This window comes from Cnephaeus nilssonii, assembly GCF_951640355.1.
Source record: "Cnephaeus nilssonii genome assembly, chromosome: 22".
Lineage (NCBI taxonomy): Eukaryota > Metazoa > Chordata > Mammalia > Chiroptera > Vespertilionidae > Cnephaeus > Cnephaeus nilssonii.
The window spans coordinates 12,216,726-12,240,128 of record NC_137093.1 but is presented as its reverse complement, the minus strand read 5'-3'; the positions used below and the strand labels follow the sequence as shown (position 1 = coordinate 12,240,128).

At 51.3% G+C, this 23,403-nt stretch overlaps 2 protein-coding genes across 2 annotated transcripts; both read left to right on the top strand.

Annotated features, from left to right (window-relative positions):
• The first annotated feature begins 10,070 nt into the window (after positions 1 to 10,070).
• Positions 10,071 to 11,495, top strand: HCAR1 (hydroxycarboxylic acid receptor 1). Its single transcript, XM_079762326.1, has one exon. The coding sequence runs from the start codon at positions 10,231 to 10,233 to the stop codon at positions 11,245 to 11,247; it is 1,017 nt and encodes a 338-aa protein (XP_079618452.1). The 5' UTR covers positions 10,071 to 10,230; the 3' UTR covers positions 11,248 to 11,495.
• An 8,607-nt stretch (positions 11,496 to 20,102) lies between these two features.
• On the top strand, positions 20,103 to 22,609 carry HCAR2 (hydroxycarboxylic acid receptor 2). Its single transcript, XM_079762232.1, has 2 exons — positions 20,103 to 20,416; positions 20,716 to 22,609. The coding sequence occupies exon 2, from the start codon at positions 20,877 to 20,879 to the stop codon at positions 21,981 to 21,983; it is 1,107 nt and encodes a 368-aa protein (XP_079618358.1). The 5' UTR covers positions 20,103 to 20,416; positions 20,716 to 20,876; the 3' UTR covers positions 21,984 to 22,609.
• The last annotated feature ends 794 nt before the right edge of the window (positions 22,610 to 23,403 follow it).

Below are 23,403 nucleotides of genomic sequence, written 5' to 3'. Positions count from 1 at the left end.
TGGATGGAGACACCCATGAATGAGGACTGCTAAGTAAATTGGGCTCAGTTATCCTAAGCTATATGAGCTACCTATAAAATGAATACATCCATTTGCTAGCTCTGGTCTAAATTAAAAACATGTATTCTTTTTCTGAGAAGAGAGTTGTATCATTTTTCTCTCTTGAAAGGATAGATATCCTTCAAGAACATCTTTCTCAAGAGCCAGATGACACCTTTCTCTTGGGTCTTGGATGTTCAAACTTGGTTTACAAAAAATTTTAATGAAATTTAATTGGATTAATGAAAATTTCACATTTCAGCAAATGTGAGAAGTGCTTATGCTTGGAAATTCCAGGTCAATGTATGGGGCTAACTTTGTACTATGCTCACAGCTTTTCTGTATGTTTGAAATTACTTCAAATTTTAAATTTCTTTGAAAGGAAACTATCTTTTTTTCAACTCTTGGCTTCTTCCCTGTGGTTTCATCATATTACAAAATATTGAGGTTATTTTCTACTTGGTTAGCAATCCCAGAAGAGAGATGAGCTTTCCAATGGTTCCAACAAACAACTCGAGTTAGTATCTGCCATAGACTGAATGTTTGTGCCCGCCCCCCCCCCCGCCCCCCCCCCGCCCTCCAAAGTCATAGGTTGAAACCCTAATCTCCAATGTGATAGTATTAGGAGATGGGGGCCTTGGGCGGTGATTAGTGGGATTACTGCCCTTATAAAAGAGACCCCAGGAGCTCCCTTCCCCTTCTGTCTTGTGAGGACACATTCTCACCGGAAAATGAATTGGCCCCCACCTTGATCTTGGACTCCAGGGCTGTGAGAAATAAACTGTGGTTGTTTAGAAGCCATGCAGTCTATGGTATATTGTTAGAACAGCCAAGATGGACTAAGACAGTGAAACATTAGCCTTTCAGTCCTGTACCCAATTCTGAGCCAATCACAGTGGCCATTGGGATGGGATGCTCTGATTTGCCATGTCAGGTTACATGCCCATCCCTGAGCCAATCACAGTGGCCATTAGGATGGGAGGCTCTGATTTGCCAGGCCAGGTCACATGCCCATTCCTGAGCCAATCACAGTGGCCATTAGGATGGGAGGCTCTGATTTGCCAGGCCAGGTCACATGCCCGTTCCTGAGCCAGGGGATGAAGCTAAAGTCTCCCAAATCTCAGACATGGTGAAAACTCAGGGATGTTTTCCTTTCACCAAAGGAAATCAGGGTGTTGATGCCAAAAGGAGGGCACATGGATGCTGGGAAAACAAAAACAGCATAAAACTACCCCTTCATCTGAGCTCTTGATCCCAGAACCCTGCTCAAAGGGAGAAGGATCAGGGGACAGAGACGATAGGGAAGGAGCAGGCGTGACCCAGGCTCATGAAAACGAACCTGTTCTGCTTCTCCAACAAGCAGACGCTTAGTAACGTCATTGCTCTTCTTGCCACGCAGGCCTGGCAAGGGACACAACCAGTTCTGCCACAAGAGGCCCAAACATATTCAGTATGAAAGGGAGATTAATTTACAAAGATGATCCAATTGTATCACGAGGGGGCAGGCATTTTGTCACTTCTGCAGTGAAACCAGTCCTCGCTCAGTCAGACTCCCCCAGGCCCCCTTTCTCCGGTCCCTGGCGATCCCTGATCTCCTTTCCGTCTCTGTGATTTTTATTCTGGGATGTTTCATGTAAATGGAATCATATGATATGTTACCTGTCGTGACTGGCTTCTTTCTCTTAGAATGTTCCCGAGGTTCCCAGACTTTGTAGCATGAATCAGTACCCCATCCCTCTTCATGGCGGAATGATAGTATACCAAATATACCAAGCAAGATGCAGGTATAAACGCAGCTTGCTTCCCTAGACACCTGTTGATAAACACAGGTGTTGTTTCCACTCGTATTCGTCAGGGTTCTTCCAAGAAACAGAACCAAAAGAGGGTCCAGGGGTTTGGCTTATGTGATCATGAAGACGGGCCTGTCCCGCATCCTCAGGGGAGGCTGGCCGCTGGAGACCCGGGGACGAATCAGTCAAACTCCAAGGCCCCCTCTCCAGCTTGTCGAGGGCAATCCACGTTCCCCAACGCCCACCGATCTAAATATTAACCTCACCCAGGAGACACCCTCCACAGAAACAGCCAGAGTAACGTTGGACCAAATATCTGGGCACCGTGGCCCAGCCAAGCTGACACGTAAAATAAACCACCACACCACCTACCTCCCGGCTATTGTAAACAGGGCTGCGATGAGCGTTCGTGTACAGGTACTGTTTTGAGTCCTATTTTCAATTCTTTGGGGCATATACCTACGAGTGGCATTGCTGGGCCACGTGGCAATTCTATACAGAACTGCCAAACTGTTTTCCACAGCAGCTGCACCAGTTTACATTCCCACCAGCACTGCATGAGGACACATATGTTACTTTTTAACTTCCAAAAATGGGATTATACACACTTCAGCGAGCACGCACGTTTGTGTGTGTGTGTGTGTGTGTGTGTGTTTTCACTTAACAAGGTATCTTAGACATCTTTCTGGGTCAGTACTTGGAACTCAGCCTCATTCTGTATAGATAGGTGAGATGCTTAGAACAGGGCCCGGCCCACAGGGAGGATTATGTAAGTGAATGCTGTTATTCTTTATAAGAAGCAGATAGTAATTTATTGATCTCATTCTCCACGGGTAAAGATTTAAGTGACTTTCAATTTTCAATAATTTTTTATTATGGGCAATTCATACAAGTAAAGAGGGTAGAGCAATGAATGTCCTTGTTCTCATAATCCAGCCATCACAATAAAATAAAAACACAAACACCTCATTGACCTAACCGGTTTGGCTCAGTGGATAGAGCGTCAGCCTGGGGACTGAAGGGTCCCAGGTTCGATCCCAGTCAAGGGCATGTACCTTGGTTTCGGGCACATCCCCAGTAGGGGGTGTGCAGGAGGCGGCTGATCGATGTTTCTCTCTCATCGATGTTTCTAACTCTCTATCCCTCTCCCTTCCTCTCTGTAAAAAATCAATAAAATATATTTTAAAAAAAACCTCATCACCTCTCGCCTGGGGTGGCTCCTTTGATTGAGCATCATCCCATGTACCAGGAAGTTGCTGGTTCCATTCAAGGTCAGGGCACATGCCCATGTTGCCAGCTCGATCCCCAGTAGGGGTGTGCAGGAGGCAGCGATTCTCTCATTATTGATGTTTCTAGCTCTCTCTACCGCTCCCTTCCTCTCTCTGAAATCAATAAAAACATATTTTTTAAAAACTCATAACCTCTCTTTTTGTATTTCTGTCCTTCTCTCCTGTTGGACTCCTTTGAATCACATACCAAATATCATACAATTTCATCTACACATATTTCAGCATTTATTTATAAAAGATAAGGGCTCTTTCTTTAAGCACAGCCAAAATGTCATTATCACACTTACGATAATTAGCAACAATTCCGAAATATTCCTACTTAGCGACCAGTGCTGGGATTTCCCCAAATGTCAAATGGAGTTGCTTGAGTCAGAGTACAAACAATTGGTTAATATAACTCTTAAACCTCTTTGAATCTATAGTTCCCCCCTCCCCCGCTTTTTAATTTTTCTTCCATTTTATATGGAGAAAAAAAAAAGCCATCGTTTGCAATTTTTAAGACTCATTTTGAAATGGCGAGAACGTTTCTCGTCACAGTGTGTGTCAGGTCAGGGTGATCTCTCATCACACTGGGAAGCAACTCCCGTCGCTCCCCTTCACTTCTGGGCCCCAGTTTTTTCCTGGACTGCAACTCTACTGAGCAGAAACAAGCAAAAGAGATGGCCAATTATTGAGACCTTAAATCCAGTTAGTCATTCTTGCTCCCTTCCGGAGAAAGCATTTTTAAATAGTTGGGTAGGACTCAAACACTGACCTTGAAAAGGTTGCCATAGAGGGTTGAATGGTTGCTGTTGCACAGAAAGAGATGACCACATCCTTATCCTCCCAAAACTGTGAACATGAACTTATTTGGAAAAAGAGTTTTGTAATTAGATGTAATTAAATCCATCATCCTGAGATGAGATCAGTCTGGATTATCTGGGCCCTAAAGTCAATGAAAAGTGTCCTTTTAAGAGGCAGACAGAGAGAAGGCCACCTGACCACAGAGGCAAAGATTGGGGTGGTGCAGCCACAAGCCAAGGAGTGCCGGCAGCCACCAGAAGGTGGAAATGGCAGGAATGAGCTCTTCCTTAGAGCCCCTGGAGGGAGCACAACCCTGCTGATACTTTCACATCAGACCTCTGGTTTCTTTCTTTTCTTTTTCTTTTTCTTTTTCAATATATTTTATTGATTTTTTTACAGAGAGGAAGGGAGAGGGATAGAGAGTTAGAAACATCGATGAGAGAGAAACATCGATCAGCTGCCTCCTGCACACTCCCTACTGGGGATGTGCCTGCAACCAAGGTACATGCCCTTGATGGGAATCGAACCTGAGACCCTTGAGTCCACAGGCCGACGCTCTATCCACTGAGTCAAACCGGTTAGGGCAGATCTCTGGTTTCTAAAACAGAAAAGAAACTGTTGCTTCAAGTCACCGAGCTTGTGGTAACTTGCTGCAGCAGCCACAGGAAGCTAATGCAGTCACATACTCAGGGCCCTGGCAGGGGCATTTTGGAAAGCAAAGCCCCTGGGATTCTACCAGTGAAATAACAAGAAATATATGTATTTCCCTGATTCCTGATATGGAACTTTTTTTTTTTTTTGCCTTTTTCTGGTTATTACGGATTCATTTGGTTGCCCTTAGTATATATGTTTTAATTTTTTTAAAATCTTTATTGTTGCACGTATTGCATATGTCCCCCTTTCCCCCCCCCCCCCCCCATTGATCCCGTCTCCATTCCCCACCCCAGGCCTCCACCACCTTATTGTCTATGTCCATGGGTTATGTATATATGCATATAAGTTATTTGGTTGATCCCTTCCCACCCACCCCCCTAGAGAGATCTTTTTTAAAAAAGACGTTTTTATTAATGGGTGTGTGAGAGAGAGGGAGAGAAAGGAAGGGAGAGAGAGAAACATCAATGAGGAACACCAATGAGAAGCCGCCTTCTGCACACTCCCTACTGGGAGTTGAGCCTACAACCCAGGCATGTGCCCTGACCGGGAATTGAACCAGCGACCTCTCAGTGCAGGGGACAATTCTCAACCCACTGAGCCACCCCAGCCAGGGCAGATACAGAGCTCTTAAGTCCCTTGGAATCTCCTGGAGCATCTTTTGTCCTAATGAGGTCATTCTTGGTGGGCTCCTGGATGAGGGCTGGTCACCAGAAAGACCAAGCCACGATCAGAAGCTTGGGATTTTCAGCCCCAACCCCCATTCTCCAGAGAGGGGAGAAGGCCTGGAAATGGAGGTAGTGGTGGGTCGTGCCTATGCGATGAGGCCTCCGTAAAAGTCCCCAAAGTAGGGGGTTCAGAGAGGTTCTGGGTTGGTGAACATATGGAGGTGCTGGGAGGGTGACACCCCCCAAATCCATGGGGACAGAAGTCCTGCGCTTGGGACCCTTCCAGAACTCATGTCTTCATCCCTCTTTCATCTGTATGCTTTATCACACCCCTCATTACAGAATAAACTGATAAGCATGAGGGAGGGTTTCCCCGAGATCGTGAGCTGTTCTAATTTATGGTGGAATCTGTGGAGGGAGGTCACGGGGACCTCGAAGGGTAGCCAAGTGGGACAGAAGCTGCGGGTGACCTGGGGACTGATTCGCGATTGGCATCGGAAGTGGGGGGCAGTGTCGTGGGACTGAGCCCTTCACCTGCGGGGCCTGGGCTAACTCCAGTTCGTGCCGGAATTGAACTGGAGGACACCCGCATGGTGTCGCAGGGAATCGCTCGGCGTGGGGGAAACACCCCCCACATCTGGCATCGGAAGAGTTCTGCGTGGGGCAGCAGCGTGAGAAGGAAGGAGAAACCCACGGGAGGGGTGTGCCTTTCCAACGCGCCGCCACACACAGCCGCTCCTCCTCCTGCACCTGCTGGGCGCCCCCGCAGGAATGTCCGCTTCCTGCCCCCGGCACATGGAAAGTGATATTATCTCACAAGGCATCGCAGCAGGTGGCACGGCAGGGCCCAACATCAGGCCAGATCAGCCTGGCGGGTGTGGCTCACGCTTTTTGGAAACGCCCATCCTGTTCGCTCGTGTCTCCACTCGGCCAGGAGGAGAAGTCAGCTGCTGAGGTCTGGAACCATCTGCTCACTGGTTCATCCACTTACGCAACTCATACTCACCCAGCGTCCCCTCCATGCCAGGCGCTGGGCTGTGCTCTGGGCACACAAAGCTAAATCAGACCCCATGCTGGTCTTCCCAGAGACGGGGTGGGGCGGGGGACTGGAGGAGGACGCGGGAGGAAGCCATTACAACCCTGGGTGGCAGGGATGCGCAGAGAGGAGGGTCGAACCCAGACCGGAGAGGGAGGTTCCAGAAAGCTTGGGGTAGGGGAGGTGGCGTCAGGGGCTTCCTTTACGCTGGCCACAAACCATGTGTGGCTTTTAAATTTTAAATGAACTAAAATGAAATCATGTTGACAGTTCAGTTCCCACCAGCCCCATTGCAAGTGCTCAAAAGCTCCACGTATATTCCAGAACATTCCCACCATGGCCGGCAGTTCTGTTGGGGCAGGCTCTCCCTCCCAGGGGCACGCCACGTCTCTACCTCCCTCTCTCTCATCATGGATGTTTCTATCTCTTTGTCCCTTTCCTTTCCTCTCTGAAATCAATAAAAATATATTTAAAAATAAATAAATAAAATAAATATGAAAGAGCCCTGGCTGGTGTTGCTCAGTGGTAGAGCAATGGACCATTTGTATTTTTTTTAATATATTTTATTGATTTTTTACAGAGAGGAAAGGAGAGGGACAGAGAGTTAGAAACATCGATGAGAGAGAAACATCGATCAGCTGCCTCTTGCACACCCCCTACTGGGGATGTGCCCGCAACCAAGGTACATGCCCTTGACCGAAATCGAACCTGGGACCCTTGAGTCCGAAGGCCAACTGTCTATTGACTGAGCCAAACCAGTTTCGGCCATTTGTATTCTTTTATATATATATAAATTTCAGAGAGGAAGGGAGAGGGACAGAGAGATAGAAATATCAATGATGAGAGAGAATCATTGATTGGCTGCCTCCTGCACACCTCCCACTGGGGATCGAGCCCACAACCCGGGCATGTGCCCTGACAGGGAATGGAACTGTGACCTCTTGGTTCATAGGTCAACGCTCAACCACTGAGCCACGCCGGCCAGGCTTTATTTGCTTTTCTTTGTTATTTATGTGTTTGTCTTATTTCCCCTGCTAAACACTCAGTTCCAGACAGCAGATAAAAGCCTCCTCGTTTGGGGGATCCTGAAGCACCTAGCAAAAACACCTCAGAGTTGCCCAGCCGGTGTAGCTCAGTGGTTGAGCATCTACCCAGGATCCAAGAGGCCACCGGTTCGATTCCTGGTCAGGGGTCATGCACAGATTGTGGTCTTGATTCCCTGGGCATGTGCCCTTGGCAGGAATCGAACCTGGGACCCTTCAGTCTGCAGGCCGACGCTCTATCCACTGAGCCAAACCGACTAGGGCATGGTATAAATTTTTTAAGACTATTTTTTAAAGAGCAGTTTCAGGCTCCCAGCAAAAAAAGATTTCTCTGGACTTTCAGAGAAACAGAAACCAACCTTTTCTTCCTTAACCCTCTGCCTTCCAGCTAATTCTACCGGCAAAGAGAAAGGGAAGGTGACCGAGCCAGCAGGAAAGGAGGAGGGAAAGAAAGGGGGGCGTTACACAGCAAAGGGGAAGCTCGGGTGTTTCCGAGAATCTTGACAGCTTTTGCTATCAGAGAACCAAGAGGAGTTTCCATTTGCTGACCCTATGAAGGCTTTCCGAGTTACCCACCTGGCCTCCTCTGGGGGTGTTACAGCCTGTAACAGTCGCCCCCTTAGTCAACACCTTCTCCCAGAATCACCAAGCCCCAGAGTGACAGTGGCTGCTGGGAGCTCCCAGGAAAAGCAGGGCGTAGGCACCCAGATCCTTAGCCTATGCCCTTCCTGCCAAGCTCATGGGCTTTATCGCCAACACCGCTTGGATGAGCTGGGGAGCTAACTGTACATGTTTGATGGACGCACTGATTTATTAGACGTGACAAGACTACCAGAGCGAGCAGGAAGGGGGCAGGAGAATGATATTGCAAAGGTACCATCGGTGAAGGGCCTGGTGTGACCTTTAACCAAGGGCAAAATCCCACAGAGACCAGGTCTGAGAATGAATGAAGTTGACCAGGTCATAGGGAGTGGTGGGGATTGTGGCAAAAGGGCCTGTTTATTTTTTTAAAAAATATATATATTATTGATTTTTTACAGAGAGGAATAGAGAGTTAGAAACATCGATGAGAGAGAAACATCGATCAGCTGCCTCCTGCACACCCCCTACTGGGGATGTGCCCGCAACCAAGGCACATGCCCTTGACCGGAATCGAACCTGGGACCTTTCAGTCCGCAGGCCGATGCTCTATCCACTGAGCCAAACCGGCCAGGGCCAAAGGGCCTGTTGAAAGGGGGCAGCTCTCGCCGCTGCAGCTCCTTGTGACTGTGGGATTGTTGGCCCACTGTAGCCAGATCTCACCGTTTCCCAACAGAGGCTGGAAATACGGGTTCTAATGGGACAGCCCAGGTTTTTAAAACACGTGGGCCACATCAAACTGGTTTTGGAACCAGCTGTGGCTCACAAGGCCATGTAGCTGTCACCTAAGCAGATGGAAGGGAGCTCATGCTGGCTTTTAGGTGGCGGTGGCGGCGGTGGTGGTGGTGGGGGGATATGGTAACATCTGTACTTTAGAAAAATCCCATTGCCGCGTGGGAGAGGAATCACAGGGACCGGACTAGAGGAGAGGAAACCAGTTGGGAAATGCAACCCTTTCAACAGCTGGGCGGCGGCAGGGGTCCAGGCGAGGGGAGGCGGGCGGGTGTGGAGAAGGCTGCCGTGCTGCTGGGGCGTCTGGGATTCAGGGGGAAGAATTCTATCTGCCTCTGGCACCCCACAGGCATTCCCTCCCCCGCTGGCTCCCTCTCCTCACCCCTTCCCTACGCTGGCAGCCCAAGGCACAGGGCAGAGAGATTATCTCAAAAACCAAAGGGAAGGAAATTTCAGCAAAGACTCCGACTCCAGCGCAATCTAATTTTACCCACGATTATTTTAGAGATAGGCCTCTCTTGACCAACTGCCCCAGGCCTCATTCGCCCCCGCCAATGGGCTCAGCACGTAATTAAAATAAAGTAAAAACATATATATATCGCAGAGTTCGGTTCTGTGGAGCAGCCAGCGGGAAGCTCGGAGCCAAATCCTCTTTTGCAAACAGCAGAGGGGGGCCCGGGCTCCCGCACAGGCTGCGCCATGGAGACAGACCTATGAGAAGTGGCTCCGGCTCGTGTCACGGTCGGCCTTGCTGGTTGTGTAACGGGTCACTTGTGTCCAGGGAGGGAGGCCAAGGGTAGGAGGTGGCGAATGGGGGGGGGGGGAGGAAAGGCCCCCCGCACTTCAAAGAAAAACTGTTCGACAGCCCACAAGTGCGGCTTTGACAGCTTCCTCCCTCCGCAGACCCTTCTGGGTTTTGAGGGCTGCGTTTTTGGGTGTGGGCACAGGAAATGGCTCTGGGCCTCCCTGGCCTGGGGCAGCGCCCCGGAGGAGGGCCCCCTGGGATGAGGGAGCGGACGGGGCAGTCAGGCAAAGGTTAGGGAGGGAAGCACAGCGGAGGCCCCGGCCGGCCGGGAGGGCTCCCTCCGGGAAATGTTTGTATTCCTCCTCCGGAGGGAGGGAGGGAGGACAAACAAGCTCTTTCGGTGACTCCCGGCCAGCGAGCGAGCTTTGCGCTCTCCAGCACAGCGCCGGCCGAGCAAGAGCAGAGCGCGGCTGGAGGGAAAACCCGTCCCCCGATTCCTCTGCAGCATGAGCCGAGCTGGACCTGCCGGCCGCTCCCCACCAATGGCCACGTCTCCAAGCCTCGCGGGGCCACACGCTCGGGTTCTGGGGGGCACGGGCAGCTCGTGACCCGGGCTCCGGAGCCAGCACATCCCCGAGGCTCTGAAGTTGCCGTTCTCCGTCCGGGCGTGCAGTGGCTGCACCCGCCACCTGTGCGGTCGGTGGGCACCCGCATCCGGGGGCCAGGAAGTTAGAAAAAGAGCCGCGGGGGAGCGGCGGCGTTCAGATCGGCCTCTGCGTCTCTGCGGGAGCCCCGGGGGCCTCCGGAGGTCCGCCATGGACAACGGGTCGTGCTGCCTCCTCCATGGGGACTCCATGGCGCAGGTGATGCCGCCGCTGCTGATCCTGTTCTTCGTGCTGGGCGCCCTGGGCAACGGCATGGCCCTGTGCGGCTTCTGCTTCTACATGAAGACCTGGAAGCCCAGCACCATCTACCTGTTCAACCTGGCCGTGGCCGACTTCCTCCTGATGGTCTGCCTGCCCTTTCGGACCGACTACTACCGCCGAGACCGGCACTGGGCCTTCGGGGACGCGCCCTGCCGGCTGGTGCTCTTCATGCTGGCCATGAACCGCGCCGGGAGCATCGTCTTCCTCACCGTGGTGGCCGTGGACCGCTACTTCAAGGTGGTGCACCCGCACCACGTGGCCAACGCCATCTCCAACCGCACGGCGGCCGGCCTGGCCTGCGCGCTCTGGGCCCTGGTCATCCTGGGGACGCTGTACCTGCTGACGGAGAACCACCTGTGCACGCAGGGCGGGACCGTGTCCTGCGAGAGCTTCATCATGGAGTCGGCCAACGGCTGGCACGACATCATGTTCCAGCTGGAGTTCTTCCTGCCCCTGGGCGTCATCCTGTTCTGCTCCTTCAGGGTCGTCTGGAGCCTGCGGCGGCGGCGGCAGCTGGCCAGGCAGGCGCGCATGCGGAAGGCCACCCGGTTCATCGCCGTGGTGGCCGCCGTGTTCATCACCTGCTACCTGCCCAGCGTGTCGGCCAGGCTCTACTTCCTCTGCACCGTGCCCGCCAGCGTCTGCGACCCCTCCGTCCACCTGGCCCTGCACGTGACCCTCAGCCTCACCTACATGAACAGCATGCTGGACCCCCTGGTGTATTACTTCTCGAGCCCCTCGTTCCCCAAGTTCTACTCCAAGCTCAAGGTGCGCAGCCTGAGGCCCAAGCGTGCGGGGCGCCCGGGGACGCCGAGGGGGGAGGAGATGCCCATTTCAGATCTCTGTCGCAAGAGCTGCACCGGCGGCGTGGCCAACAACGTGCAGAGCCAGCCCTGCGTGCCCTGAGCCGGCACTCAGACGGACGGACAGACGGACAGACAGACAGACAGACGGACGGACAAAAAAGGACGAATTCCTGCTAAAGGGTAGGGGGCTTTGGAAGGGCCGTATCCCCCTCGCTCTGCTGGAAACGCAGTGCAGGCTGCCGTGTGTGTTTGGAGGGTCCTGGCTGAGCAGTGAGTGGGTTGTGTTCATGTCATGTGATGCCAGTGACAGGACATTGTGTGTCTGTCAGGGGGCCTGTGTGTGCTAGGTGGAGGGTGTGAGTGTGTGTGTGTGTGTGGGGGGGGTTAGGAAGAGCTTGGCTCCTGTGTAATTTTAATCGGCCGAGGAAATAGGCACAAGTGTTTGAACCTGTCCTGTTCTCTCTCTCCCCCGCGGGGAGTTAGTGAACTGGATGACTTATCAGTATTTCCTATCCTTTGCCCTAAAATCCTCACTTGTCTTGGAAAAGAGAAACTGGACTAAGTCAGTGCCTTTCTGTCGGGCTGAGTGAGGCTCTGCAGATTGGAATGTCTTGGTTCGGATGATGTTCATCTTCACGGGAGGGGGGAGCAAGGAGCGGGAGGGGAGAGGGAAGGGGAGAGGGGGGAGGGGGAAGGGAGGAGGGAGGGGGGAGGGACCCTCTGTTCATTTCTGGACTTCTCAGTAGCCCAAGAAGAACGCTCTGACCTTCTGGGAGCCCCCCATGTTTTCTGCAGCCTTTGCATTTCAAAGGACATGCTGTGGGGTATGTGTACCTGCCCTGGTTTTTCCGGGGGAGCTGAGTGCTTGAAGAAAAGCTCATTGGCTTTGGCGGGGGGGGGGGGGGGGGGGGTGCCCAGTGCCGTGTAACTGCCCCTGCCTGCGTGTTGTGTCAGTACGAGTTGAAATTACTCGTTTGTTCTCCAGTATTTACTGAATTCATATTCTGTGCCTGGCGCCGAGCTATGTCCCTTTTACCTGGAAGGTCGTTAGCCAACTCCAATAGGACAGCAAGGTTTTTGTGGGGGGGCAGGGGGGAGGCAGAGCGGTTAATGACCCTCAGCCTTCCAGTACAGTTTGTAGGCCGGTTCCTGTAAACAGCAGTGCCTTCCTCTCACGGAGGGTTCTGTACAAACACCAAGGCGGGGCGGGGCTAAGTGTCCCTTATACACGCGGAGGCCCCCAAATCCAGGTGATTCTACGACGTGACGGGCTGCTCCGCCCTGGACTGACCCCAAACCAACCTCCGCTCCATTCTCAAGCCGCACGGCAGTGCGAGTCGCTCTCCAGCATCTTCATCGCCACTTTCTCAAACTCCCAGGGTTCTCTCTGCACTTAGGGACCTTCCTCACCAGCTTTTTGCTCTCAGGCCTCCAAACACCCTTCCAGGCATTTTCAGAGCTGTGGCCCGTGCCCGGCTAGTGAGCTGCAGGAAGTCAGAATGAATCAAAGCATGAATCCCAACTCAACCACTTACGAGAGGTGTGATGTGGGGGCAGATTTTTCTTAACCACTTTCAGCTTTCATTTTCTCACCCACCACTCCCCTGAGGGGGTAACGATGGTATGATATTGGCTTCAAAAGGTGGTTGGGCAGATTCAACAAATGTAAGACCCTGAGGCCTGGGGCCTTTGCTCACGGTTAGAGTCCCAGTGCAAAGGGCCACTATGAGTGGCCGCACATAGTAGTTGTTCAGTAAATATCTGAATGAATAAGTGCATGGAAAACATTAAGCACAGTGTGTGGCCGTCAGGATTCAATATTATGGCTTTTTATGTTAACACTAGAGGCCCTTGGCCTGGCCTGAGCCCTCTCACAATCCGGGACCCCTTGGGGGATATTGGAGAGCCGGTTTCAGCCTGATCCCCACAGGCCAGGCCGAGGGACCCCACAGGTGGAAGGGGGTGGTGGTGTTGTGCACCAGGCCTCTAGTATGCATATAAGATCTTTGGTTAATCTCTTCCTGCCCTCCCCTCTCCCCCATTCCCTCTGAGATTCATCAGTCTGTTCCATGTTTCCATGCCTGTGCGTTGAGCATCTGCCCCCTGGTGATCATTGCGCATCATAGCTACCGGTCAAACGGTTGAAAGGTCGGCCGGTAGCTTAGGCTTTTATATATATAGATACTTTACACATAAAGAAATGGAGGCACATAAGTCATTTCCTTCAGGGTTCAGAGGCCCCCTAAGTAGCTGCTGCAAATCCACCACCAGAATTCTCCCGCTCCCCAGCCAGCTGGGGAGGAGTGAAGGCCAGGAGTCTCATCAGCATCAAAGAACCATATACCCGCCTGATAGGAATTTGTGAAAACCCACACTTCTGCTTTTAATTCTATTCTTAGTTCTCATCCTCTCCCGGGCTGCTCCATGATTGCTTCATGTCAATAAAAATAGGTTCCTAAAGCAAGCTCGTGTCCCGTGTGCCTGACACTATGTTCAGTGACTCATAAGATTTTACCCTCCACAGGAAATAAAGTCTAAACAATTCAAAAGCTCACCGTGGGCAGAGGTTCTCACTGCACAACAGCAAGAGCAAATAAAAGAAAAATCAAACCAAAACCCAAAGGCAGACTCGACTCCAATTTTTCTTCCCTTTTAAAGTCCAGAGAATGTGACGAAAACCAAATCTCATCAAGAGACGTTGTTCAGGCCCTGGCCGGGGAGCTCAGCTGGTTAGAGTGTTGTCCCGATTCCCCAGGGTTGTGGGTTCGATCCCAGGTCAGGGCACATACATGAATCAACCAATGAATGCAGGGGTAAGTGGAAAAACAAGTCTATCAATCTCTTCTCCTTTCTTCTCTCTCTCTCTCTCTCTCTCTCTCTCTCTCTCTCTCTCTCTCTCTCTCCCTTAAAAAATAAAAAAGGTCTTCAGAAATTGAAAGGAAGAGGAGGAAACTTTGTTGACAGATGGTTGAAGCTACCTGGAATAGGGAAATGTAATCGACTTAGAAGAAACTTTGTTCCTCTTTCTTAGAGTCTTTCAGGAAGTCACATAAACGCTAGAATGAATATTAGATCATATATTCTATGGAAATTGTATGAAAAAAAAATAAAAGGTACCTTTTACGGGTGCTGATAGTGTAAAAAAAATTCCAGTTCTGGTCTATTCTCAGAATGGCCTTCCTTACCCTTTAGTAAAAGCGAAAGGATTAAAAAATAGACTTTAAAACAAAGGCTGTCACAAGAGACAAAGGACACAGCAATTCCACGTTCTGGGTTTTTATCCAAAGAAACCTAAAACACCAAATTGAAAAGACATATGCATCCCAGCGTTATTGACAATAGCCAAGATAGGGAAGCAACCTAAGTATCCATCAATAGATGAATGGATGGATAGAGAAGTGGGGCACATATACAATGGAATATGACTCAGCCATAACAAAGAATGAAATCCCGCCATCTGCAACCACATGGATGGACCTGGAGGCCATTGTGCTCAGTGAACTAAGTCAGACAAAGACAAATGCCCGATGAGCTCACGTACGTGTGGAGTCTAAAAACCCAAACAAACAAACCCGCAGAACAGAAACAGAATCGTAGACACAGAGAACATTTTAATGGTTGCCAAGTGGGAGGGGGGTTTGGAGGGATGGGTCAAAAACGTGAAGGCACCTGGGTCCGGGTGAGGCCGCGCCCCTGGGTCCGGGCGAGACCAAACCAGAGGGAGTCGGACCTGCATTATCACCATTTGTCCACCACCAGAGCTGAAAAGTCAGTGCCGACATGTACACATAAGGAACTGGTGGACATTGAAATTGGGTCTCAAAAGAACTGTTGGTCCAGAAAGACTCACTACAGACTGATTCATTTGCCTGTCAGCGTAACTATTATTGCTCGTCTCACATTCGGTTCTTATAAGTATATCTCTAGTAACACATGATCTTACTCATCTAGGGGAAATGATGAACAACATAGACTGATGAACAAGAACAGACCCAGAAACAAGGAGGCATCGATCGGACTATCGGGCCTCAGAGGGAGGGTAGGGAAGGGTGGGGGTAAAGGGAGAGATCAACCAAAGGACTTGTGTGCATGCATACGAGCCTAACCAATGGTTAAGGACAACAGGGGGGTGGGGGCATCCGTGGGGAGGGGTGTGGGATGGGAATGGGAGGATGAGGACAAATATGTGACACCTTAATCAAAAAAGAAATTAAAAAAAAAAAAAAGGTGAAGGGATTAAGAAGTACAAATTGGAGCCCTAGCTGGTGGCTCAGTTAGAGCATCGGCCCGAGGACTGAAGGGTCTCGGTTTGATTTCCAGTTAAGGGCACGTACTTCGGTTGCAGGCTCGATCCCTGGCCCGGGTCAGGGTGCATGCAGGAGGCAACCAATCAATGTGTCTCTCTCACATCCATGTCTCTCTCTCTCTCTCACCTTCCTCCCTCCCTTCCACTCTTTCTAAAAATCAATGGAAAATGGCTTCAGGTGCAGATTAAAAAAAAAAAAAAGTACAAATTGGTGGTTACAGAATAGTCATGGGGATGTGAAGTACAGCATAGGAATATAGTCAGTAATATAAGAACGGGTACTACATTTATCGGGTGATTACTTCATAAGTTATATAAATGTCTAATCACAAGGTTGTACTAATATAATATTGTATGTCAACTGTAATTTTAAAATAAAAATGTATTTTTAAATGATTAATGAGGTCTGAAGTCACGAGAGCGGATTAGAACGAGGGGTCAAAGCCAACTGTTAAAGGTTCTAGAACAAGGTGGGCACGTGGCCACGCATGGTCTCAGCCTGCTTGCCTTTCAGGCCTTCTATTCCACGGAGGTTTCCAATGAGTCAGGACCCCATCCTGGCAGTGAGTGCAGCAATGGCTGCGGGACCAGCTCCATGATGTGCCGGGCGGGCCCCCATGAAAAATGAAAATGCAAGGCCCCTTGTTCAAAACAATATTAAGAATTTCAAGGTGGTGACAGCAGAGCATTAAACTAAACAAAGGACCCTTCTGAGCTCATCCATGAAACTGGGACCCTAAATTTCAGATGGGTGGATAGGTGGATAGAAAGATAGAAGATAGATAGATAGATGATAGATAGGTAGGTAGGTAGGTAGGTAGATAGATAGAGATAGATAGATAGATAGATGATAGATAGATAGATAGATAGATAGATAGATAGATAGATAGATAGATGTTGAGGTGGAATAAACAGATGGCCTCACATATGGGCCTAATACATATTGAGCATCCAGTGAAGAGACAGTAGGAGTGGGAAGGTGTCAATGCTTTATTTCTTGTGAAGATTCATTCATTCATTCATTCATTCATTCATTCATTCCCTCTTTCAGGGAACACTTTAGGCACCAGCTCAGCACCAGGCACAGTAGAAACACAATGGAAAACATCGCTCCGGACCCCATGGGTTCTGCTGTAGAAACCAAGGGGGGAAAGTAAGATTTCCTTTCAGGGTAACTGTGATGAATGTGGGTGGCTTAGGTGGGGGTAGGCTTCTCAGAGGAAGTGACTCATGAACTGAGGCCTGAGGGATGGCCTGGAGGAGGGAGGCCAGCAGATGACTCCGTGGGGAAAGGTAAGGCAGTTAGAGCGCAGGGAGGTGGGAAGCAGAGCGTGGGCCAGGAGCAGAAAGCCCAGGCTGGGTGCAGCAACGTGAGAGCCATGGAGGAGAGAAGGGACAGGAGATTCGTGAATAGTCTTTTAGATTTCATTCTTTTAAAAAAATATATCTTTTTACTGATTTCAGAGAGGAAGGGAGAGGGAGGGAGAGAGAGAAACATCAATGATGAGAGAGAATCATTCATCGGCTGCCTCCTGCACGCCCCCTACTGGGGATCGAGCTCACACCTGGGCATGTGCCCTGTCTGGGAATCGAATTCCGATCTCCTGGTTGATAGGTCGATGCTCGACTACTGAGCCACAATAGTCGGGCCAGATTTCATTCTTTTAATAATAATAATAATAATTCAATGTATTTGATTACAGAAGGCATATATATGTTTTTTGTTCAAAGACACAAATATATAAAGTAAGAAGTGAAAGTCTCACCCTGGCCGGTGCGGCTTGGTTAATAGAGTGTCGGCCTGCAGTCCAAAGGGCCTTGGTGCATTTTGTGTTAATTTCGGGGTACAGTGCAGGGAAGGGGCCCCACTTCATTCTTTTGCATGTGGCTATCCGATGGTCCCAGCATCATTCATTCATTCATTCATTCATTCGAAAGAGATAGAGAGAAACCCAGGTATGTGCCCTTGACCAGGAATCAAACCCTCGGGCTGACGCTCTAATCATTGAGCACACCGGCCAGGGCCCTATTATTTTTAACTTAAAAAAAAATTAGTTCCACCCAGTTCGTTGGCACACATTCAAGCTGTAATACGATCACTAGGCATGGAGACTCAAGTTCATCGCGCAAGTCACGGGTGATAAGCGAACTTGCCTCAAATCCCGGCGGAGTCACTGCCGCGGCTGTCGACATGATTCATTAGAACCAGTTTCTGTACAGCTCATGTGCTGGTAAGGAAAAGGATAAACACACAAGCGGAGGACGCTCGCAAGACAAAACCTGCCCGCGGCGAGGGGAGACAGCAATGCCGCAGCAGGCCCCCAATCCGCATCCGGGGGGCGAGTTGACATCCTGCCCACGTACCGTGGGCTTTGGTTTCGAACAGCGATTTCCAACCTTTTTCCTCTCGCGCACACATCAACTAATGACCGAAACTCTGCGGCAACCAGAAAGGGTGTTTTTTGCTGATCTGACAAAAATTTTTTTAAAAAAGGTATCATTTTGTTTTGTTCACACCGGACAGCTGTTGTTGTGTTGGCTGTTGCCATGTTTAATCTGACAACCTAAGGCCGTGGTCGGCAAACTGCGGCTCGCGAGCCACATGCGGCTCTTTGGCCCCTTGAGTGTGGCTCTTCCACAAAATACCACGGCCTGGGCGAGTCTATTTTGAAGAAGTGGCGTTAGAAGAAGTTTAAGTTTAAAAAATTCGGCTCTCAAAAGAAATTTCAATCGTTGTACTGTTGATATTTGGCTCTGTTACTAATGAGTTTGCCGACCACGGGCCTAAGGGAAGAGGTCAGCGCCCCTGACTGCAGAGGCAGGTACTGCGCCTTTGACAGCCTGTGGCTCGCCCGCCCAGTTGACAAATCCCTGTAGGACGTGAGAGCTTGGGAGGAAGCTTGAGGCTGATCCCGCCATTTACACGTGAGGAAGCTGAGGGGCTCAGAGCCAGCTCAGGATGAAGCCAGAGCAACCGGCCTCTCCAGCTTTCTCTTTTTTCCAAGCCTAACAATATTTGTTATTCTTGTCTAATTTTGTCCATGACAACGAATTGATGTTTTTCCCCTCTCTCTCTCCCTTCCTCTCTCTCCGTCTCTCAAATCAATCAATAAAAAGCAAAAACCTACACAAATATTATAAAATTGTAAAATTTAGAAAGGGAGGGTAACTCCCTGGTCGGTTTTTCTGACTTGTGGTTAATCAGGACCCTGAGGATGACTGTCCGAGCGTCACTGACCAGCCCACATCTGTCCGAGAAGAACCGGGATGGCCACAGGCAGCAAGGCCGGGACACAAATACCACGCATTTCAGGGGAGCCGAAGACGCCCACACAGCGAACGTGACCTCAATCCAGCGCAGCCTTGCAGACGAGGCAGCGTGTGCTATGGTCAGCGACACGGGCTTCGATGCCAGGGCCGAGCCACACCCAGGCTCTGCTCTTTTTTTTTTTTTTTTTAATATGTATTTTTATTGATTTCAGAGGGGAAGGGAGAGGGAGAGAGAGATAGAAACATCCATGATGAGAGAGAATCATTGATCGGCTGCCTCATGCACGCCCCCCACTGGGGATCAAGCCCACAACCTGAGCATGTGCCCTTGACTGGAATCAAACTCAGGACCCCTCAGTCCGACACTGTATCCACTGAGCCAAACCAGCCAGGGCCCGCGCTCTGCTCTTATTGGCTGGGTAGCCTTGAATATATGACCCACCTCTCTGAGCCTTGCTTCCTCATTTTGAAACCTGAATCAGTAACAGTCCCTACCTTACGGCCCGCAGGCGAGGTAAGACAAGAGAGTGTATCTAAGGCACCGAGCGTGGGGTCTGACACACTGGAAGCTCCCAGTAACGTTGGTGCAAATATCACCTTTATCACCGTCTTCATCATCAAGTGTGTCTGGTTCCTGAGTGTCTAGTATTAGATCATCCTGACTAATCTACCACCGAGAGTCTACCAACCTCTACTGCTGAACCTGGGCGTGCAACTGAAGAAACAACTTTCCTATTTCTTTTTTAAAAATATATATATTTTTATTTCAGAGAGAGAAAGAAACAGCAATGATGAGAGAGAATCATTGGTCGGCCGCCTCCTGCACGCCCCACACTGGGGATCGAGCCTGCAACCCGGGCATGTGTTCTGATTGGAAATCGAACCGTGACCCTCCTGGTTCATAGGTCAATGCTTAACCCCTGAGCCACCGCCGGCTGGGCAACTTTCCTATTTCTAACTCCAAGTAGAAGCAATTTAGAAACTTGTAGCCAAGCAAGACGTGGACAGACCCAAATGTCACGGGGTAGCAGTGTTCCGTGGCCTTACGCCCAATTATACCGAAAAGCAAAGAAATGGTGCGTGAAACGGTGACCGGCTTCGAACCAAGAGTTCAAAGTCCTCTTAGGTCCTGTCACTCTGAGTTCAATTATCAAAAAAAAAAGGGGGGGGGCTTTTAAAATATCACGCGCTAAGCGGGGGAGGCCATGGGGGGGGGAGACACAGGAACTCTCTGCACTTTCTGCTCGATTTGGCTGAGAAGCTCAAACTGCTCTCACCAACAAAGCTCACGCATGTTTTTTAAAAAATCACGTCCTCAGACATAAATCACTTGAGCAGGAAAGCGTATCAAAATCTGACACGAACAAAAACCTCGCCTGGTTGTAACACACGCCTGGCGCGGCTCCCGCCGTCTTAGGAAACTCTATGCTGCTCTCAAGTTGCTTCTTCTTTTTTTTTTTCTTTTGCAAAAGTAGAAATTCACCGCAGCGTTCTGGAGAAGCCAGCCCACGTCGGGACCGAGAAGATGGCGTGGGGACCTCACACCCACGACCCGTGTCCCCAGGACACAGACGATGCCGGGCTTCTCGGCGTCTCCAAAGGACATCACACACCGGCTGCTCCCTGACTCCCGTGCCTGCGAGGGTTTCCTCCCCGTGCCGACTGTTTCTGGAAAACCAGGCTGCTGAGCACCGTAAGTCATGATCGCCGGGGTCGTGGCGCGGGCGCTGTGAGCCAACCCCACGGCGGCGTGACTCACTCTCCCACACGCAGCAGGCGGCTGCCGGGCTTGCAAAGGGATGCCCTGCGCGGCCCCGTCACTCCCCACGACAGGTGGCTTGCCCAAACCTATCCTTTACATTTAGAACATTTTGCGGGTTCCTGTCTGCCCAGGGGATTTTTATTGCTTATTTATTTATGCAAACAGCAGGTTGCCTAAGAGCCTTGCCGGCTTTTTTTTTTTTTTTTTTTTTTTTTTTTTTTTTTTTTTAGCGATTTCGTAGTTTCCTGGTAACCATTCTGTCATCTATTTCAACACCCCGACGTGACATAAAGGCGGGCGGCGAAGCGCACGTCCTCCACACAGACACACACCTCCGTCCTCGAGCACAGCCTAGGTGAGGCGCTCCCCGCGCCGCCGGCCGCCGCCCCGCATGCAGCCGCACCACCACCACCACCACCACCCGCAGGCTCACTTTCTGCAGATCCACGGCAAGAACTGCTGCGTGTTCCGGGATGACTTCATCGCCAACGTCCTGCCGCCCGTGTTGGGGCTGGAGTTTGTGTTTGGGCTCCTGGGCAATGGCCTGGCCCTGTGGATCTTCTGCTTCCACCTCAAGTCCTGGAAGTCCAGCCGGATCTTCCTGTTCAACCTGGCCGTGGCCGACTTCCTCCTGATCATCTGCCTGCCCTTCCTGATGGACAACTACATGAGGAAGTGGGACTGGAAGTTCGGGGACGTCCCCTGCCGGCTGATGCTCTTCATGCTGGCCATGAACCGCCAGGGGAGCATCATCTTCCTCACCGTGGTGGCCGTGGACAGGTACTTCCGGGTGGTCCACCCCCACCACGCCCTCAACAAGATCTCCAACCGGACGGCGGCCGTCGTCTCCTGCTTCCTGTGGGCCCTCACCATCGGCCTGACGGTGCACCTCCTCTACAAGAAGATGATGATCAAGAACGGCAACGCCCACCTGTGCAGCAGCTTCAGCATCTGCTACACCTTCCGGTGGCACGACGCCATGTTCCTCCTGGAGTTCTTCCTGCCCCTGGGCATCATCCTGTTCTGCTCCATCCGCATCATCTGGAGCCTGCGGCAGCGGCAGATGGACCGGCACACCAAGATCAAGAGGGCCATCACCTTCATCATGGTGGTGGCCATCGTCTTCGTCATCTGCTTCCTGCCCAGCGTGGCCGTGCGCATCCGCATCTTCTGGCTCCTGTACACGAAGGGGACCGAGGACTGTGACATCTACCAATCGGTGGACCTGGCCTTCTTCATCACCCTCAGCTTCACCTACATGAACAGCATGCTGGACCCTCTGGTGTACTACTTCTCCAGTCCGTCCTTCCCCAACTTCTTCTCCGCCTTGATCCACCGCTGCCTCCGCGAGAAGAAGCCGGAGGGGCCGGATAATAACCGGAGCACAAGCATCGAGCTCACGGGGGACCTGAGTGCGTCCAGGAGTGTCCCAGGCGCTCTGATGGCCGAATCTGGGGAGCCCTGGAGCCCCTCTGATCTGACTGCAGCCTCTCGCTAAATAGCCAAGGAGGGAGACTTGTCACCAAGAACCCAGATCTCTGGAGGAACCGTGTGGCCGGTGCCCAGAGGAACACCCTGAGGCCCGGCCCGGCCCGGAGAACCTGACTGAGAGGAGCCGTGTGGGTGGAGTGGGCCGCTTGGCTGCGGGGACGGCAGCGATCTCGGAGGAACGGAGAGTGAAACTTCCGCTCCGTCCTGGACACCTGCGGAACCGAAGACGGCAAAACCGTCCGGGTTTCCTGCCGAGCCAAGTGGGAGCCACAGAGACGCCCGCCCGTCGGCACCTGTGATTCCCGGGCGCCTGCCCTTCGCCTGCCGGACACTTGGATGGTTCTCAGCTCCTGGGGCCGTGCCTGGCCTGTTCCCGGCTCCGGCTGAGAAAAGGAGAACGAGGTGATTGGAGAGGAGTTGCCGCTCCTGCAGGGAGCCCGGGCATCGTTTCCCGAGGCCTCGGTCGCCTGGGGTTCCTGGGGACCGAGTCATCTCTCAGCCAAGCTTTAGCAGAACCGGACTGGACAGAGAGACTCATGAACTTTGGTCAACATCCGCGTTCCCCACGGTGGTAAGAAGGGGGTCGGCCCCGAGAGATACAGTGTGACTGAGCGAAAGGAAATGGCATTTGTGTTGCCGCCTGCAATTAATCCTTTCCCCTCTTGTTTGCACTCATTAAAAAGGCGTCCGGGGAAGAGCTGCTTCCCTCCTCTGTTTGCTTTTGTCATTAGAAGGGAGATGCTGGCCGGCGAGGCAGGGGAAGGCGCCTCCGGCCCATTTGCTTGTGTCTCTGTACTTGTGAGAAAGCCACCTCGTCAATAAACTTGGAAATGGGACACAGTCTGGGCTCGCATGTGTCTGGGTGACAGTTCACAGAAATGGGACCGACTGCTTGCTCAAGCGGGGACCTTTATGGGCTGTGAACTGTGTCCTGGTAGAAAAATACTGTCTCCTGTCATGTGAGAAGGCCGAGGACGCTGAGACAGCGAAGTCAAAATTCCATGTGCATTGGGGCCAGGACGGGCAGGCCAGGGCGCAAGTGAAAAACACTCCATTCGGGCGGATGGTTACAGACAGGAGTGCCAGAGCAGTTTGCCCTTGCGTTTAGATTTTGGTGAATATGGCTCTTAGTATTTGTGTATTTGAAAAAGGGATTGGGCACCCCACACCTATGTAATTTTATTAACCAATGTTTCTCCTCCCCCTCCCCAACAAAGTCAATAAAAACTTAAAATAAAATGAAAAAAGGCATCGGCCGGACTGGGGTTTGCGTAGGAGCGGGGAGACAGGGCTTTCCCGTGGAGTGGTTTCGGTTCCCCTGCTGCCACGGAAGAGAGCTGTCCGGTTTGAGTCTGTGATCCGTCCAAGTTTCTGTTACGCTTTCATCTCCAGCTTCTGTCCCTCCTCGATTCTTTAGCAAGACAGGT

What these genes read in the sequence shown, in the direction of transcription:
- HCAR2 (XM_079762232.1), top strand. Translation starts at nt 20,877, where the DNA reads ATGCAGCCGCACCACCACCACCACCACCACCCGCAGGCTCACTTTCTG.
- HCAR1 (XM_079762326.1), top strand. Translation starts at nt 10,231, where the DNA reads ATGGACAACGGGTCGTGCTGCCTCCTCCATGGGGACTCCATGGCGCAG.